At 38.6% G+C, this 20534-nt stretch overlaps 1 protein-coding gene across 2 annotated transcripts in view; it reads left to right on the top strand.

Moving 5' to 3' along the window:
* LOC127427593 (immunoglobulin superfamily member 21-like) overlaps window positions 1–20534 on the top strand; it is a 335959-nt gene that overhangs the window by 276792 nt on the left and 38633 nt on the right. For both annotated transcript variants that reach the window (XM_051675268.1, XM_051675269.1), the window contains exon 5: window positions 9394–9509. In XM_051675268.1, coding sequence (XP_051531228.1) covers window positions 9394–9509 — 116 coding nt within the window. The remainder of the gene's footprint in view (window positions 1–9393; window positions 9510–20534) is intronic.

Raw genomic sequence — 20534 nt, forward strand, 5'->3', positions numbered from 1 at the left:
ATTAGGAATTTGTTAAGGCTTCATCTCAGTGCTGTAAAGTGAAATGACAGTGATTTACCTCAGGGTTAGTGAAAAGACTGGTGAATGCTCTTTACATCGGAATATAGTTTGATATTTATAGTGGTTCTCCTAAAAAAAAAAAAAAAAAAAAATTCGTACTGATATACTGCAGCTTATATGACTGTTTGTGTCTCTCTTCTATGAAACCATTGTTTACTGAAAGAATAAAACTGTGGGTGGTCACAGCAGTAGTGATTATTTTCCAACATGATCATTTGAGAATTACAATGACTCCCTGGGACTGGGTTTGTTTTTGGAAATATACCTGTTTTTGTTTGATTTTTGTTCGGAAATATGACCAACGACATTCGCTGAAAGGAGACAAATAGTAAGTAGACAAACTGCCCAGCTCTTTGAAATTGCTCGATGAGTTTTCTCTCGCAATGTGCAAAATTTTTCAAAGCACTCAAGAAACCTTCAAATTTAGTGTGAAAAGTTGTAATGTCATCTCATCAAACAATATTCCTAATCCATTAAAGGGTTAAACAAGGTATTGAAATGTTTCAGGCATGGCAGCCACAGCCTTTCATTGTTTCAAACATTCCATCAATGATTATTCTGATGTCGTGGCTGTTTAGATTTCCCTACTGACAACATCCAGAACATCTGTAATTACTCTCCAATGCAAAACTGTAGAATGAAGATGAGTGCCATAATAAACCCACAGACTGCCTTTGTAGTTTATTATCAGTCTGTCTTTTTGTATTCTGGTAAAGTATTATTTTTTGATATTAACTAATATTTTTTTCTAAAAAAAAAAAAAGCAGTGCTGTGTCTTTCAAGCTGATGTGTTCATCAGTTGAAGTTAAAATATTTATATCACATACTGTACTTTATGAAAGTATGTGTATGCAAAGGCGAGCGCTTCGCTGACGCATTGCCAACACGTGTTCCGGCTGAACATAACGTGCGTTTTTTCATTACTGTAACAGCAACAATCCACAATACTCAAGGAGGCGATTGGAGTTACCTTCAAAATTCTGTCCTTGCACATTAAACGCAGTTGCTGAAGCAACCAGGTAATTTTGTGGTGCGTCTATGACACTTTCGACTCATGTGTCTACTTGTGTGCTATTCAGGAATCATACCCTGGTCCTTTACATTGCAAGTGCAATGCTCCATCAGTTGAGATACCACACCACAACTTGATGGAACTTTAATAAGCTTGTAAATGTATTTGGTTATGTAATGCAAACATTAAAATGTATCGCCTTACAAGTTAAGTGCTATAGTAGTGTTTTTGATATCATAAGATAGCACTGTGTGAGGAACAGAGCAATAAGTACATGAATATGAACTGATTATCTGCAGTTTTACTCGGGAGTTGTGTGAAAGTCAATAATTGTTGTTAAAACTCCGCTAGTGTTTACCAGGTTTCACCAGGAAACTACCTCGATACGTACAAGAGCCACGTAAAAATCATTTTGGAAAAATGTTGGTATAGTAGCATGATTCTATGAGACCAGGCTGGTAACTGGAAATATTGTCAAAATTGACTAAAATCAGGTCTTTTAGGCCACATCTACTCTAATACATTTTTGTTTGAAAACGCATTGATTTTGCTACATTTACTGCGTTTTCCTCCACCCAAAACTGAGACTTTTGAAGATTCTCTAGGACCGCATACTTTGGAAAATGATGACATTTGAAAACTGAAAATGGAGGTTTCAAACTCACAGGGATTAATGTGCTCTTGGCCTTAGGCTATGATCTGTCCTGGTGCAGAGGGGTTTTGACTTAAACCAAATTCAGAGATAATGGAATGTCAAATTGGAGCAACTGTGCAGTTTTTCTCAGTTTCAGCGTTGCCATAGTTACTGCATTTTGCCTTTGTAGGGCAGCATGGGCACTTTTGGAAATGAACTGAAACAGGAATAGATTTCTTTATCAATATTACCTTGCACAATAGCCCTCTATAATCATTTTGTAATCAAGCTTGCTATCATTTTGCCTCCTGATCTTTAAATAATTGAGCATTTGGATATAAAATCCAATTTAGCAGTGGAATGATTGTGTAAAGAAGGAATCCAGTCAGCCCAATTCAGAGAATGTGGGCCCTAGATTTCACTGTCTGGCATTGGTTTGTACTGGGACGCTTGGCTCATTTGGTGAAGCAGTTGTGAGAGCACATGGTTAATTAGCCTTGACTAGCCACTGCTATAAACAGACACCTTAGGGTCTCATCCATCAAGACCACTCTGAGCATTTAGCAAACAGAACATTCAGCATTCTCTTTTATGGCTCTGGGATGCTATCAATTCAGGGACAGCGTTCTGCTTCCTGGTTGTGTCGCTGTGGTTGTGCGTGCAGGAGCATGTTATAGTCCCATCCATGGAATCAAGTGACAGCATATCATTCTTCAATTTAGGACAAGTCTCTGTGTCCCACAGAGCTAATAGTGTGTGCTAAGGTTAATTTCCTTCCTTACATCTGCCATCAATAAACAATTAAGATGTGAGGAAACAAAAGCTCTGAGCCCATCACACATTCCCTCCGCCCCTTTTGCTTTAATGAATTAATTTCTATTGTGCATTTATTGGAGAGTGGCAGATAGATTTAGACCTAAAGTGATACTTGAAAAAACGTTATTACACATGCTGCTCTCCTGATACACAATCTTTTTTCTTCCTCTGCCTGTTTACTATGCAAGCGTTATTGATCAAGAGATTCACAGCAGATCTCTTTTTAACCCTCTCTGCTGATATCACATCACTTAAATACAGTAGCAGCATGCATCAATGATTTGGATCAATGAGGGAGCACAAGTACTGGCTCTCTTGTATATGTAGTATATATAATAATACATAATGAATATAATCTATTTTGAATAAACCAAGCAAATTACAACTAAACTTGATACAATGCATATCTATCTATCTATCTATCTATATATATATATATATATATATATATATATATAAATATTTGGTGAGCAGGGCGGATCCGAGTGGCTTCTGGGCAGAGCAAGGCCGAGAAGATAAGTGGCGAATGACTTCCACCTGCGGCCACACCGGCCTCGCATTCCAGCGAGGGGAGGCGGGAATATTTAAGGAGAAGAGACAGTGGCAGACGGGAGAGAGATGTACAAAGCTTGTCCGTGTATTTGAGTGTTTTTATGATTTGACACAGCTGGCTGAATAGCAGTGCTTTGTACGCTAAAAAGTGTTATTAAATGTCTATGTGTTGTCAAGCTGGTCCCAGCTTCCTCCTTTACCATCTTAAGTGTTACACTGGTGCCAAAGCCCAGGAAGGAGGAGGGTTGCGCTGTCGTGGAGTCCTCTCCACTACCGTCCGCCCAAAGGAGCAGGTGCGGCTGTCCGCTGGGGGACAGAGGAGTCGCTGCCGGCCACCTGGACACAGAGGAACGGCTGCTGTCTGCGAGGGGAGGAGGGGCTCACTGCCGGATGCCTGGAGCAGTGGAGCCCACTTGAACCGTGTTACAATATATATATACACACAGTTGCAATCGAAATGATCAAGACAGTAAATATTTACAAAGTTAAGCTTTTCTGATAACCCAGAATTTTTAAACATTACATCAATATCAGTTGAGTGACACATTCACAAGTCATAGTGTGAATATATATAACGTCTTGGTTACCGAAGTAACCTCTGTTCTCTGATGGAGGGAACGAGATGTTGTGTCAATGTAATGACACTAGGGTTTCGATCTTGAGAGCCCCAATCACCTTTGCTTAAAATAGAAAAGGCCAATGAAAATTGGCGAGTGGAATTTGCATGCCACTCTCCGCCCCGGACATACGGATATAAAAGGAGATGGCGTGCATCACTCATTCAGATTTATGCTGAGGAGCCTATAGAGTGTCCCGGCCATCTTAGCGGCCGGTTCAAGGCCACAGCAGGAGGGACACAACGTCTCATTCCCTCCATCAGGGAACAGAGGTTACATCAGTAACAAAGGCATTCCCTGTCTGTCACTCACTCAACATTGTGTCACTAGGGGTTCCTATAGGAAATGCAGCAGGCGCTGAACCGTGTCATGAGGCACGGAAGAGTGGACACAGGCAAGCTGCTGCGTGTCACAACCATGTCATGACCTTCCAGTGAGTTAGGTAAGGTGTCTCCCTTGTCCCATTAAGGGGGGAGAGGGCAATTACCCAAGTAGGCTACCGGCGGTGCCTTTCTTAATTTGCTGTTAAGCAATCTCCCGCCGAGCACTTTTTAGAATAGCGCTGGGAAGTGCTTTTCCCTCTCCAGGAAGGAGAGCACTACGGAGACCACATCCTGCCGGAGGGAGGTTAACATGCAGCATACCTCACATGGACTTACCAATGGGGAAGTACACATATGGAATGATACTACAGGAGGACCCTTTCTACAGAGAGGGTATGCAGCACAGTGGCCGAGACAGAGAAAGCTCTGACGAGGGGAAACACAGGTCTCACATAAGGGGGAAACTGAACAGTGGAAACTCATCATACGGGATTACCAAAGGGGAATCACCACGCATGGAGCACTGAGCCCAAGCACACGGGCTCACCTGAAATGGGGAATACCACGAGTACTGGGCCTGGTGGCGTTACTCCTCTGACGAGTTCTTCACCGGACAGTGCTAAAGAATTAAAGAGGCATCCGGAGTTCACCGGTACGGGGAACTGTTGTGGACAAAAAGTGCACATTATCACCTTTGCGGTACACCCAACTGGCCGCCCGGTCTACCTGCTGTTACCGCGTAACACTCGGGTCAAAACCGGGTCTATGTGTAGGTTATAAAACATCGCAAAGGTATTGGGCGTAGCCCAACCCACAGCTCTGCATATGTCTGCTAGAGAGTCCCCCCTTGCCAGCACCCAGGAGGACTCCCAAGGGGCACAGCAAGTCCTGAGACTGGTATGCGAGAGAAATGGCATCCACAATCCAATGGGCCAACCTCTGCTTGGAGACAGCTTTCCCCTTCTGCTGTCCTCCAAAACAGACAAAGAGCTGCTCCAAGCATCTAAAGCTCTGCGTGCGGTCCAGATAGATGCGCAGGGCGTGAACTGGACACAGCAACGTCAAGGTCGAATCTTCCTCCTCTTAAGGGAGCACTTGCAGGTTCACCACCTGGTCCCGAAATGGAGTGGGCATGTAACCGGGCCGGGGTCTCAAGATCATGTGAGAGTGTGCCGGCCTGAACTCCAGGCATTCGCTGGTAAGAGCTCCTGCAGGTCCCCCACCCTCTTGATGGAAGTGAGTGCCACCAGGAGGGCCGTCTTCAGAGACAGAGTGCTGAGCTCGGCCTGCTCCAGGGGCTCAAATGGGGCTCTCTGTAGGGCAGGTAGGACCACAGAGAAATCCCAGGAGGGGATCAGGTGCGGTCTAGGAGGATTCAATCTCCTCTTTGTATGAAATCTTCAGTTCTTGGCAATTTCAAGCATTGTATAGCCTTCATTCCTCAAAACAATGATTGACTGACGAGTTTCTAGAGAAAGCTGTTTCTTTTTTGCCATTTTTTACCTAATATTGACCTTAAGACATGCCAGTCTATTGCATACTGTGGCAACTCAAAAACAAACACAAAGACAATGTTAAGCTTCATTTAAAGAAATCTGAGACGGCACGGGCCCCCTAAAAAATGCAAGACCGGGTAGCAGCAACATCATTTTCTCTCAGCAGGGTGTGAAAGAGAGTTTGCAGAAAGTGTTTTATGGGATAATGCAGCTGTCTGAATAGTCAATGCCCACCTATGGGCATAAATCGATAGGAGCTAGTAAAAAATGCAGATGTGATAAAGCCCCCACGACCCCTTTTCATCTCTGAACAGCTGATAAAGTCAGCTCATTCTTGCTGACAGGTAGGCTTAAATGTTTAAAGTGGGGAACAGGGAAGGGCTTTGTTTTCAAGCTCTCCTGCTTCAGATCCTTTACGTATGTTAAAAACTCAGATGTCAGTACCAGGAAGTCCATCTTCATCCTCCCCACGGATCCCTACAGTCACGCAAGTAACACGCGCCCGCATTTCCGATGTCTTGGCACACTCGTGGGACACCTCAAAGTCGCTTGGCTGGAATCGGTTGATATCATATGCATAAGACTTCATACTCAATCTTAACCAACCTCTGTCTTGCACACACAGCCTTTATGACTGATGATTTATAATGCAGAGCATTATAAGAGCACCCCCAGGACCACGCGCTTGAGGTTTTGAATCGTAGGTGGTTGTATCTCATTTCACTGTGAGGGGTCAGGGTTTTTGCAGACCAAAAAACCCAGAGCTGAAGCTCCCTGTGGTCCTACCACACTCCTCTCATCTTCTAGTCTTTCACTTCCTTCCCTTTTTATCTAAAGAGTCCTCTGTATAATTTCGTCTTTGCTCGGAACTGGCCCATGTGAACAACCAGGCTCCCATTGATGGAATAAATCTATGCTGACAAGCTTGAAAATCCCCAGCCATGCAACACTCCACGCTGTACATCTGCACTTGAAAGGGCATTGGATATACTCAAGACTTCAGAGTCTTCATATGCAGCTAATATTGATGCGCATGGTCAAAGTGTCACAGAATGTCTCATATATGTCTCATTCTTCTGAATTCACAAGCCTTTTCTTCTTCGTTACCAGCGGTTTCTTGACTCATCAGACCGGCAAGTTAAGACATTTTTACACAAAATTTAATTAAAATGCAAAAGTTTTTTTTATTTATTTATTTTTATAATTATTTTTTTTTTATCCAAAATGATAACTGGAGGCAACTCACTGAATAAAAGTGCAATATGATAAGGTCATGTGACAACAGTGTAGCATTGTACTGTTTAACATTTTATTTTTCTCTTCTTTTCTGTAAAAATATCTAAACATTCTTAAAAAAAAGTGACATAAGATATTAAGTATCATACAAAATTTGGTAGGGTTTATGCTTAAAACAAGAAAAAGCTATTTGCTAATGGTGTAAGAAAAATACAATTTTTTTTTTGCCCTTTGAATAAATTTTTTTATTTTATTTATTTATTTTTTTTTTAGTTTACTGAAATTCTTCACCACCAGTAACCAATCAGGTGATAGTCCTGATCACGCAGTTTCCTATTGAAATGAGTGTATTTCACCTGCTGAATTTCGTTGTTCAAATATAAATGTGACCATGCCTTAATGCTTTGTTTTATGTACTACTACTAACAAAAAAATAAATAAAATAAGTTTTGCTGTGCAGTATTCAGTAAGTAGCATGCTAATATTCCATTTCATACAGCCAACGATGAATATTCCACGTAAAAATGCCAGCTGTCACCAAAATCGCAACCTCAGATTTGATCGACTGGCTTTATGCATTTTCGGTGAGTCAGGGTGCACAGGTTTTTATTACTCTGCCATGAAACAAAGTAAAGTTTATCAGGTACCAGGTTGCTACAAAGAGTCCTACAGACTAGAGAAAGATCAAGTTACAGAATTTACGTTGATAGCAAGTAACTGACATATTCTTGAACACATTGTATATTTTTATTTGTAATATTTTCCACCAAATGGCGCCATTTTTCTCATGTTTGAGAATGGAGCAAATACATGCTTTTTTTCCTATTTTCTGTTTGCTGAAAGGTGTGTGTGTGTGTGTGTGTGTGTGTGTGTGTGTGTGTGTGTGTGTGTGTGTGTAAAAACAACAGTGGCATTATATAAACATACTGGCATTTAAAGGGTTAAAATCCTGAAACTTAATGAATATTTGGTAGTTATGATCAGGACTGATGTTGGTTAAAAAAGTTAACTCATTGAAAGTGGACAATAATATTAATATATAATATTATTATGGCAGTGTCCTCGAACGACCTCTGAGTAACTTTTTTTTTTATTGACACAAAAGGGTTCAATAGAAATAGCAATTTGTGACATTCTAAATGTCTCTAAATCATCTCTAAACTATATCACGTGCATTGTGACTGAAACACATTCCTATTTCAGGTTTATTCTCATTCACGTACAAGTATTTTGGCTATTAAGTTAACATACTGTACAAAACTAATATAATACAATATCATAGAGGAAATTTATCCTATATGATATTGCAGCAATTATCCAGATATAGAATGAGATTATTAAGCAAACTGTTTCAACTCCTACATGCCAACTGAATAAAATAAGGCAAAAATAAACATTTTCACACAGTGTTTAGTGAGAGACATGATTGATTCAAACACTAAAAGTGGCTGTTCTGTATATGTATTATTGTATTACAGTTGTAATAATAAAGTATTAATTAACATTATGGTTATTTAACAAATTGAGATATTATTATTAAGTAAATTGTAGCATTTGGTTACATTATGTTTTGTGATTTCTCATACCTTCTTCATATAACATCCATCCCTTGTGCACTTTTGGCCTGTAGCGGGTGAGGCAGGGCAGGTAAGTACAGTACAGCACCGTGAGCGAGATTGTTACCCACAAGGACTGTTTATTTTGAACAAGAGGGGCGAACGGTTACGGAATTTATTGCGGGAGTACAATACCGAACTGATGTGGATTGGTAGAAGCGGAAAGCCCATCTGTGCAAACGATGGTGCGAGGAACTGAATGGCGGGGGAAAAAATAATGTTCAGTGAAAATTCAAAAGAAGATCGCAATGTATGTAATTGTAACTGTATCAGATATTATTAATAAAACATGGGAACTCGTTGCGTGGGCATTTTTTGCTCCATATTTAGAATTTCTGGGATATTTTTTCAATTTTTACTCACTATTGGCATTGTATCTTTCTATGGTATTTTTTTAGACCATTTTCTATGGTCTAAAAGTTTGTTTTAGACATGAAGTTGCAAGTAAACAAGATATCCCCACATATATGTCAAATCACATTGCGTTAATGTTTGACACAGTTAAAACATTGCATACCTTAAAAACAAGTGAAGTTTGATCAGTGGTTAAACGTGTTCAGATGGTTCCCTCGTACCTGAATGAACAGCTCCTTTCCAGAATAAATTGAAATATGCTGAAAATCACCATATTACAGTTCTTATATAGTGACGGGGCAGAAAGTCTTGGAGAAGCTAGAGAAGAGAGGACACCGGCGGCAGTTTATGAGAGCTGCTGTACCCTGCGGGGTTCCGTCGTGGACTTTCTGACTTTCTTCTTCCCAAAAATTCAGAAATATTATGTATTTTTTTGTACTTTGTAATTATGGTGAAAAATTATTGTAGCGAAGTTGAATACTTCATTTTTATTCAACTCAAGTAAAAGTACTATTATTTATTTATACTTTAAAAAGTTGAAAAATGTGAACAATTTACTCAAGTACTGTAACGAGAGTAGTTGTAATTCATTACTTTCCACCTCTGGTAGCAACGTGTCGAATTCTCATGTGATTATGTTGGTAATCACAAGTGTTGTCTTTTCCTTTCTTCCACAGCTCCACCCAACAACATCTCAGTGGTGGCAGAGAACACCCCAGCACCATTCAGCCGCTACCAGGCCCAGAACCTCACTCTGGTCTGTACTGCCAAAGGAGGCAAACCAGCCCCATCGGTGAGTCCCAGGCAATTTTCTGCAGCCATACTATACACAAGGAGAGTTTACACTCTCGCCCCAAATCTTATCCACTGTTTGCAATGATTGTGTAGGGCGTAGAGTTCAAAGGCTCTACGAGTGTCTATTTCGAGTGAGTATTTTCATTAAAGTCAGAGGGATTTCTACAGCCCACACTCCTCGACCTCATGAACAGCAACCATACCAACTCCACTCGAGTTCAGCCAGCGGTTTGTGAAAATCCCTCCAGTCCATTAATCATACTCTGTGGGCGAACGGTAATGTATTCCGGATCTATCTTGCCCTCATCTCCAGCAATTAAGAGCCCAGCGTGAGAGGTGTGCGGTGTGAAAATGATTTCCACCACCCTACCTGGAAAGTCACATTGCCAGGCACTCGCTGACTAACCAGCTTGGGTCTCCATCAGCACAAAACCCACCACTACACGTCTGACACCCAACAGGAGCTCGTGCCGCCACTCCGCCCTCATTACCAGCCAATCCACTGCCATTCAGTTGCACAAGACAGAGTCTGTGCTTCATCAGCGTATGCTGTGCTTTCTTCGTCAGACTCCCAGGTAGAGCCGCTAATGCAGACAAGCGACGGGAGCTGAGAAACAGCAGGTAAATTAGAGTTGAGAAGACTAAAGGATCTCTGATAAAAGTTCCTGAATTTCTAGGAGGCTGATGAGGCTCTTACGATAATATTTCTTCAAAGGAGTTTCAGATCTGGGCTGGAGTTTGAATGTGGCTTGATGTTAGCAACAATGGCAAATTGGCTGTTTCTTTTGCTTGCGTGTTGACCACTTATTCAGTGATTCGTAAACAATAGCGAAGACGAGACGAAAAATATACATCAAGATAATAATTTAACTTGCATAATCTTGCATGTAAATAAGCCATTGCTGTAACAATGCGCTATACACTGCATAAAATCCTAAACAGTATCTACAACACAGAAAATTAATTTAACTGAAAATGTAGTCTTTAAAAACATGAAGAATCAACAACACAGTGAATAAAATTAATAAACGTTCATTTAATTTGTTATATTTGGTTTAGGTCTCGACTGTTACAGTTTAACATGTTTTCTTTGTCATTTTAATAATAGACTCTTAAATACTGTATGCTAATGCTATTTTTGTTGATTAAAATTATATGCAATTTTAGTCGTTAAAATGATTAAACTTCGTTTAGAAGACTAAACAATGACAAAAAATAATGTGTAAAAATTAACACAGATAATTAGAAACACATGTGTTTGAAACATTTCTTAGGGGGCGTTCACACCAAATGTGTTTTGACGGCCATATTTGACCGCTTCGACATCGCTGCTTTTCAGCATCACACGTGTATTGTTTTTAGAAAAACAATTTTAAAAAAACGTATCTCAAGACATCTGCATTCGGCCCCAGATGATTTTAAATGTCCAGTCAATGGGTGTAATTCACTCTTATCTATAGTCTGAGACTGTTAATGTAGATTTTCATTGGCTAGCTTAATTTTCATGAGTCAGGGTGCACAGGCTTTTTTCTGTCCACTTGTAAAATTAGGGTCTGTTCCAAAACTTAGTGAGCTGCCTCACTGTCTGCTGCCTACATAGGCAGCTGTCTTGTATGGCAGCATCCTAACTGAAATGGAGCCCCTGGAACGCTCTACATAAGCAGCAACTCCACACATCATTCAAATAGCGCTTCTCACGCACAGTACACGCTTTTATACAGTTACTGATATGACTGGAGTATTCATTTTAACGTGAGTGGTGATGATTACCTACATATATTGCAAAATTACAATTCATGTATTTAGGAGTTAAACATTTTTAATGAGGAAAAAATGACTGAGTGCAACTTTAATATTGAAGAAGATTTTTGATTCTACACAAGTTAAGCCTACATTTTTTTTTAATGTTTGAATAAGTTTATATTCTCATTAAAACAACAGCACTTGAAGGCTTTAGCATAAAGAAAAGCACTTAATTAAGTTCATGAAATATGTTGTAATATGTGGAAATTAAGTATGTGGTAAGGAAATTGGGAAAGGGTGGAGTAGTTTCTGCATTTTGATAAGGCTCTAAAATTCATTCAGCAGTCTCGTTGGGACCAGAGCAGGGTGGAAAAAAAATGTTTAGCCAAATTATATTGTATCTCATGTGGATTACTGCCTCTTTTCTGTGTTCAAACCTCCGAAGCTCTCCAAAACAATATTTTGAATATAATTGTCTTTAGGAAATAATTTGGTGTCTCTGGACTTCAAACCCGCCCCATTGAGAAATAACAATGGTGTTAAAGTCACCTTCTACTCTACTGTACTGTAATAAACATGCACACAAAATGAGTAAACAAATATCCATGTAACACTTGGGGCATTGTTTGGATATTTATCATCTACTAGAGAAGTCTGTAGATAACTAGACCTAGATATAACTTTAGATCTTTTTGTACACCTGATCCACTTACAGTACCAACCTGTGTTCTGATCAAAAGTCCTTAAGCCAGTAACGAGGAAGACGAGTAGGAACCGAAAAATGCCTCTGTAAAGCTCTGGTTTAGACGTGTCGCTTGGAAAAACACACCTAATGACATGGAGTTAACAAGCACAAGCAGGAAACAAACAAAGTGCAACCATTTGCATTTAAAGAGGCAGATAAATGGGCTTTAAAACTGAGCCAACAGTGATACATTTATTTGGGGTTCCAGCAGAATGTTTATTCACTTATTTGCCTCTTGGTTTGCTAAGGATTGAAATAAAGTCTTGTTGTTCTCAACAAATGCGGCTATGCTTCTGGAGTGTGTCATTGGACTGAATTTCTCTTTCCTGTAACTCCTTTCTCCTTTCCGTCTCATGATGCATCTCATTTGGGTTTTGTCACTGGCTTATGGCTTACATCTAAATCATCTAGAACACTTACCTTTTTCTTCCAAACTCTTTGGCTATGTCAAATCAATGCCATGGCTTTGCAGTTTAACACCTTCTTGAAATCAGTTTAACAGCCGTTGCGCATAGCTTGGTGTTGAAAATGCTGTATCATTCACACAGTGTGCTGAGCACCAGGCATGTTCATCATCTCTGTGCTCCTTTTTGCAAAAGAGTGCCTTCATTTCATCATCTTACATCTTACAAAATTCTTCATGCATCACTTACAGTAGATGACAGATTTGAATGTGTAGTATTTTTTTCATTTATGTTCCGCTGGCTGATACGACAATAGAAGGGATTTACAGCTTGGATGCAGGATCACTAAAAAGCAAACAGCTACCGATGCCATTGAAGAAATACCCTATTTGGAAAGTATTTGCACCCATTATTAATTTATTCGGCAACTAAAAGTGTGCATTAACCCCTAGGGGGTTCCTGAGATCAAGTAAGGCCAAAGTATACTTTGGGCAAATGCGAACGCTGAGTATTCGCGCAAAGGACGCGTGACGCAATTCTCGTCATCAGCAGAGTGCTAGAGCACTCTTTTAACGTGCAGAATGCGCATGAGTCTGGAATTATGTGCACTAATTTGTGGGACCAAAAGGTGGCAACACTCACATTTGAGCCATTGTTGTCAAAAAGATGCGCTAGAAGATGTAATAGCCGGTTTACAGGAGACGAAGGTAAAAAACGTCAACAGTGGATGTGTACGTGAAGAGCACGTGTGTGAGGAAGTGTGGAGATAACTTTAAATGTTTAACTTGAGTCTGAAGGACTATAAAGATATCTTTATAGGTCTAACTCCTGAAGAGAAATAGTCCGGTGTCTCGTATAGTCATAACGCTCATGCGCCAACCGCCTGTGTATCGCGTTCGGCTGTACACAGATGCTGAGCGTTCGCGTCAGAATCGAAGTATACTTTGGGCTTAAGTAGTATTCAGATTTTCATATGATCTTAGCATTGAGGCCACAATCGTTATTATGATTAACAAAAACTAACAGGAAAACTAAATGGAAAAATTTGTGTACTAAAATATAAATATAAACACAATTGGAAAAACTGAAATTTAACGAAAATGTATTTTAATGACTAGCAAACTAACTAAAATAAAAATAACCACAAGTTAATTGTTGTTTTAGTTTTTGATACAATAGCCTATTATATAATATGAAAATGCCACTAGATCGCAATAACACTAGATGGCCCTGAGAAATTAAATTCAGTTTAACATTTCAAATATTAAAACTAAAATGAAAACTCAAAATATGCTGCAAAACTAAAACTTAAAGGAATTTTCCTGGTTCAGTACAAGTTAAGCTCAGTCTACAGCATTTGTGGCATAATGTTGATTACAATAAAAACTTAGTAAGGCACTAACAATGCAACTGAATGGGGCCAGATGAAATGTAAACATTTGACATTTTAACATGATTTTGAAGTGATATAATTACTAACTAACCTTATCTGTGTGAAGTTATATCCAATTTTACATTGTGGTCATGACGACGTAATGCCAGTAAACCCTATAATCTGGTAACACCTGTAAATCTGGGATTTGATCACACTAAAATCATGTTAACACATTTAATGTTTACATCTTGTGGCTATACATTTGAAACAGTGAGTATTTTTAATGTTTATGGACAGACCTCATTCACTTCCATTGTAAAGTTCCTGTTACCGCAATTTTTTGCTTTTTTTTATGAGTACGAGTCAAAATTATTATTATTTTTTTTCATTTTTGTAATCAACATTATGCCACAAATGCTGTCGAAAAGCTTAACTTGTATTAAATCTGGAACTTTTCTTTAACTGAAAAAAACAAAAAAAAACAAAAAACTAGTCAAACAGCCTTGGAGTGAAAACTAACGAATACGAAATTAAAAGGACAAATTGAAGATGTAATAAAAATACAGACTGAATTAAATGTTTAAAAACTATTATAACCCTGCATAAAACTTTAAGTAGTGCACCATTAAAGACAAGTATTAGTTTGGAAGTCATCGCATCAGGCCAATGGACCTCAAGGGCTGTTTCTAAATACCAGGAAGATCCTCATTTGAAAACACAGCAATCTCTCTCCAGACAGTCCAGTTTGGTGTGTCCTCCGCACAAGCTGATGCTGATTGAGAGAGGGCTGGATAATGATAGATAATATAGAGGCTGATTAAGTCCTTTCATCTCACACTTGTGCATTGTAACCATAGAAGTGACCCATCATTTCTTTGATGCTCCAGTGATTAAATATGACAATGTTCTTAAAAAAAAAAAAAATAAGTGGCCAGAGGAACAGCCACTATTGTCAAGTTTCCAAATGAGCTTGCCACTCGAAAATAGGGTGGTTAGCAATAGGCTGCATGCAGGTGCTTTCATTAGTGTCCATTCACGAGCAAACTGCTCCGTCGGCGGCCCGAAGCATTGTGTTCTGGCGGGCGGATGGATGGAATTACATACTGTAGATGTTTTTTTGCTGCACTCATTCAAATCCACAGGGGTGCGAGCTCATGCAGGCAAATTTTGTATGCTTTCATTGTGTTAAACGTGGTGTGTTTGAAGGAATATTCTGGGTTCAATACAAGTTAAGCTCAATGGACAGCATTTGTGTCATAATACTGATTACCACAAAAATAAAATAAAAAAATATAAACAACTTTATAGCTCAAATAATATGAGTTTTAACAAAATAATTAATGTAAGTGCTTTTATAAAATTATAAGCTTCACATTTCTGCCTTTAAACCCTCCAAAAATTGGCCCCATTCACTTCCATTGTAAGTGCCTCACTGTAACCTTGATTATTACTATTTTTAAAGAAAAGGAGGGATGAGTCAAAATTAACATTTATGGTCATCAACAATATGCCACAAATGCTGTTGCTTGATCTTAACTTCTATTGAACCCGGAATATTCCTTAAAGAATAATAAAAAAAAAATTCTCTCTTTGTAATGTGTTGCATATAAGAACAGCCAAAAGCACTGCCACTGCCCTATATGCTTGTAATGGCTTATTTCAGCACTTTAGCACTGTATTATTGTGCAATAGATCCTGCTTGTATATACTCTCCATTGACCTCTGCATAATTATTCTCTTTATTAAACATGAGAAGAGAGAGCACCAAAGACCCTTAATTGGAAGTCAAGTCACTTTGCGGCCATATTCGTAATGGTATTTTCTTTTTTTTTTTTTTTTTTTTTTTTTTTTTTGATTATTTTTATGGCTTTTTGGCTTTAATAGGATAGGGAAAGTAGAAAGGTGATAGGAAATGAGAGTGGGAATAGGATTGGGAAAGGACCTCGTAAGCTGAGACTCAAACTCAGATCACCCTCAATGCATCAGCACCACATGTCATGAACACAGCCCACTAGGCTACGGCTCCAGCTCCAACTGTAATGCTATTTTCTAGTCATACAATTACAGCTCCTATCTATTTGTCTGGTGAAAGACCACAATCTCCTAAATGGCTGGTCAAAATTACATTCAAATAATATATTTCAAATAAGCAATAATATTTGATAACAGCGATATTATAAATTGCGCTTCTTAAGCTCAAACAATTGATTTTTAGCACTGATTTTAATATGTTTATGCCTCATCTGCACTACTTTCCCTCCAACGAAAATGGAGACTTTCGAAAACACTCTCCATAACTGCATATTTTGGACAACAGTGACATTAGGAAACAAAAATGGATTAGTGTGGATGGCCTAAGTATTTTAAGTTGCGTGGGAATCAGATGTGTGGCAGCCACAGCATCTCCCTAAGAACTTAGATCACTACTTCATAAACTTGTTCCTCTCCCAGACAACAACCAATCAAAGGCAGCCCATCACCAGTACATCAGACATGTCTGATATCCAATTTGTATTGGCGGAAAGGAGCACTGTGACTAAGGCAGTGAATTATTGAGGCAATTATTGAGGCACATTAGAGGGAAATTAATATAAAGCCCAATTTGTTTGGACAATCGATTATCCTTTGTGAAAGAAACAATGAGCCTTTTCCTGCTCATTGTTTGATAAGAAATTACCAGCAAAGCTCTACAAAAATGATTAATGGAGCATTCCAAAATGTACAATCATGGTCATTATTACCCCCCAAACAGAGATGTGTTTAACCTACTGTATTTTAAACAACAACAAGACATACAACAATGCATAAATTGTGAGTTATGGGAAAAATATTGGTGGGTGATGTCTCACCATATACATTCATCAGAGATATAATTTTCCATACTCAGCCAGCTGAGCACTGAAACATGGCATCTCACTTGCGGAAATCAGGGAGCAGTATTACAGTATGAATATTTGAAGAGACTGTGTTTGCAAAGGAGACGGATGGGATTGAGTTGAGGATGCTGTGTGACTGTTACCTTGGTGATTAGCATGGCTATGAATAGGAGTTCTGTGCACTGTGCAGAGGCAGCAAAACTAACTCCGATCTAGCCCAGATTGTGGCAGAGGGTTTATAGCTCCACATCCTGGCAAAACTTAGATACTGCAAAAGATGGGGCACATTAACCAGATACTGTATATGGGAGTGTACCATTCATCAACTCTAGATAGAACCAATAAAGCAGTAGAATACATGCAGCTTGGCACTTTGGCCTGAACCTGATCTATTTATAGGCATTTCAGCGAGGCGATACAGCATTTCTGGTCCATGAATTGTAAACCAACGTGGATACATAATCACTTAAAATGTTTGTTTTGGATTACCAATCACTATTTAGCTAAAGATTTAATCCGAAGAGACTTGCAGGACACTAATAACAGGGATAATTCTTCTGGAACTATCTGAGGTTATTTTTATTTTATTTTTTTGCTCAAGGGTGTAATGGTGATGTCATAGCTTATGGATTCCCCCCTACTGAAAGGCCTGCCTTGATCAGCATACATTTCCATGCTGGTTTAGTGCTGGTCTTAATGGTGGACCAGCATTGCAAAATCTAAATCCTAGCATCCTTTCTGGTAGCCATGTTAATATGTTTTTGACAAAAATAAGGTGTTTTCTAGTTTTATTTATAATAAAATTGTGTTCAGTGTTCAATTTACTGTAGTATAAGTTGTATTTGTTGCATTTATTATAAACTTATGTTCAATTTAATGTCATCACTCTACTTGTGTGATGTCACCCTGATTGACTGTTCTGATTGCAGAATTAAATATCTCAAATCAAATGAAGTCATATTTATTTGTATAGCCTTTTCACAACACACAACGTTTCAAAGGAGCTTTACAGAAAATCATGCATTTACAGAAAATTAAACTGTAATATCTATAAAGTCTCAGAGTCATCGTTGTGTAGTTTATTAAATATGGTTGTAAATTGTGTATAAAAATAAATCATTAAATAATAATTGTATTTAGAACCCCAGAGAGCAAGCTGAAGGTGACTGTGGCAAGGAACACAAAACTCCATATTAACACAAAGCTCTGGTTAATGGAGAAAAATAACCTTGGGAGAAACCAGGCTCACTGTGGGGGTTAGTTCCCCATTGCTTAACAGCATGAATATAATGCAAATATTAGTTATTTATGTGCAGTGCAAGTTATGGTTTAAAATTAGTAAACTAAGAAAGTGTTAAGGGCCAGTGTTTAAACAAAGATTTTATATGAACTGTAAGATTAATGACTAATGTCTTTGAAGTCCATCCTGGATTAACTGCAGAAGTTCACATATATACATTGTCCTTTGTTAGCTGGCCGATTAAGTCTTTTTTTGGCAATTAATTGATAGTCTATGTATTCCATTTTAAGAATGTAGTCCATCCTTAGACCAAGGTGATGCAGGCAGAGATCAGTGAGGTGCATCGTAGTTCAACTGGCAGGTCATTTCGGTGAGGTCTATCCTAAGTCCAAGGTTCGGGCAGTGGCATTTGAAGTATCCCATGTCTTATGGTTGGAGATGGCATCAGTTCATCCCCTGAAGTCCATCATAATAGACTGAAGTGATGTCTGGCTGACACGGATGCATTTAGTCATCATCACTCAGAGACACATAGCAGTGGAGTCCGACACCAAGCAGGAACGGAGCTGGATCTGGCCAGCTCTGGTAACCTCGGGATTCAGGGAAACAAATAGAATAATATTAGCGTAGATGCCATTCATTTTATTTTATTTATTTATTTATTTATTTATTTTTTATTTTATTTTTTTTGTAGAGTTATAGATCATGATAAATGTTTCTGGTTCCAGCAGACCTAATTGTGAATTGATGGATAAATTATGTTTGCCTGGCTAAATAGATGAGTCTTTAGTCTAGACTTTAACTGAGTGAGTGTGTCTGCATCCCGAACAGTGTTAGGGAGACTATTCCATAGTTTAGGAGCCAAATAGGAAAAGGATTTGTATATTCTAGGAACTATTAACAGGCCAGAATTTTGCGATCGTAATGAACATGAGGAATATAGCATGGTAGAATGTCACTTAAGTACTGTGGAGCTAGACCATTCAAAGCTTTGTATGTAGTAAACAACATTTTAAAATGAATACGGAATTTAACAGGTAGCTAATGTAATGATGATAAAATGGGGCTAATATGATCATATTTCTTGGTTCTAGTCAGCGCTCTGGCTGCTGCATTTTGAACCAATTATTTATTTATTGAACTTGCAGGACATCCTCCCAGTAATGCATTACAATAATCTAGTCTTGAGGTCATAAATGCATGAATTAGTTTTTCGGCATCAGCAACAGAGAGCATGTGTCATAACTTAGCAATATTTCTGAGGTGGACACTCTGCTAATTTGGAGAATGGTGAAATTTCCTTGGGTTTCGAAGAAATATAAAGTTGGGTAATGTCAGCAAAACAGTGGAAACTTATTCCACGATTCCTGATAATATCTCCCAGGGGAAGCATATATAAGGAGAAAAGCAGAGGCCCTAAAACTGATCCCTGTGGCACTCCATACTTAACTTTTGTTTGATTTGACAATTCCTCATTTACACAGACAAAGTGGTAACGGTCTGCTAAATAGAACCTAAACCATGCTAATGTAAGTCCACAAATGCCAACATACAGTAATTGGCAAGCCTATTCAAGAGAATGTTGTGATCTATGGTGTCGAAGGCAGCACTGAGATCTAAAAGCACTTGAAGAAAAATGCAGCTTTGATCAGATGATAAGAGCAAGTCATTTGTAATTCTGATAAGTGCAGTCTCTGTACTGTGATGGGGCCTAAATCCTGATTGAAATTGTTCATATATACTATTTCTCTGTAGAAATGAGCATAGTTGGGAAGACACTACCTTTTCTAGTATTTTCGACATAAACGGGAGATATGAAATCGGTCTATAATTAGCCAATTTTCCAAGATCAAGCTGTGGCTTCTTAATAAGTGGTTTGATAACTGCCATTTTAAACTTTCTTGGGACATGTCCTAAGGATAGCCAGGAGTTAATAATATCAAGAAGAGGTTCTGAGATTACAGGGAATATCTCTTTTAAGAGCTTAGTTGGTATTGGATCTAGTACATGTTGTGGCTTTTGATGTTTCGATAAGTTTTGTTAGCTCTTCATGGCCTATGACAGCGAAGGATTGAAGTTGCTTTTGAGGAAAATTATAAAACACTGTTTTCTGTGGTACTGTGCGACAGTCGATTGCATAATCCCAATTTTATTTGTAAAGACATTCATGAAGTCATTACTATTGTGCAGCAACGGAATATCTGGTTCAGTCGAGACTTTATTCCTAACTAATTTAGCCACAATACTGAATAAACACCTAGGATTGTTGTGGTTATTTTCTATGAGTTTGCTAAAATATGCTGACCTAGCAGTTTTTAGTGCCTGTCTGTAGCTACAGACACTATCCTTCCATGCACCGCGAAATACCTCTAATTTTGTATTCTTCCACTTGCGATCTTTTTCCCAAGCTGCTCTCTTGAGATCATGAGTGTGATAATTGTACAAAGGTGAGAGGCTTTTTTCTTTAATTTTCTTTAATAGAAGGGGGGCCGACACTATCAAGAGTGTGAGAGAATACTATATTTATATTTTCTGTTATTACTTCAAGTTCTTCTAGACTTTTTGGCTTACTGAGTATATGAAATAAATCTGGAAGATTATTAGTATAATCTTTAGTGGTTGAAATAATACTGTAGTTCT

Source organism: Myxocyprinus asiaticus, chromosome 37 (assembly GCF_019703515.2).
Source record: "Myxocyprinus asiaticus isolate MX2 ecotype Aquarium Trade chromosome 37, UBuf_Myxa_2, whole genome shotgun sequence".
In the NCBI taxonomy this organism is placed as follows: Eukaryota; Metazoa; Chordata; class Actinopteri; order Cypriniformes; family Catostomidae; genus Myxocyprinus; species Myxocyprinus asiaticus.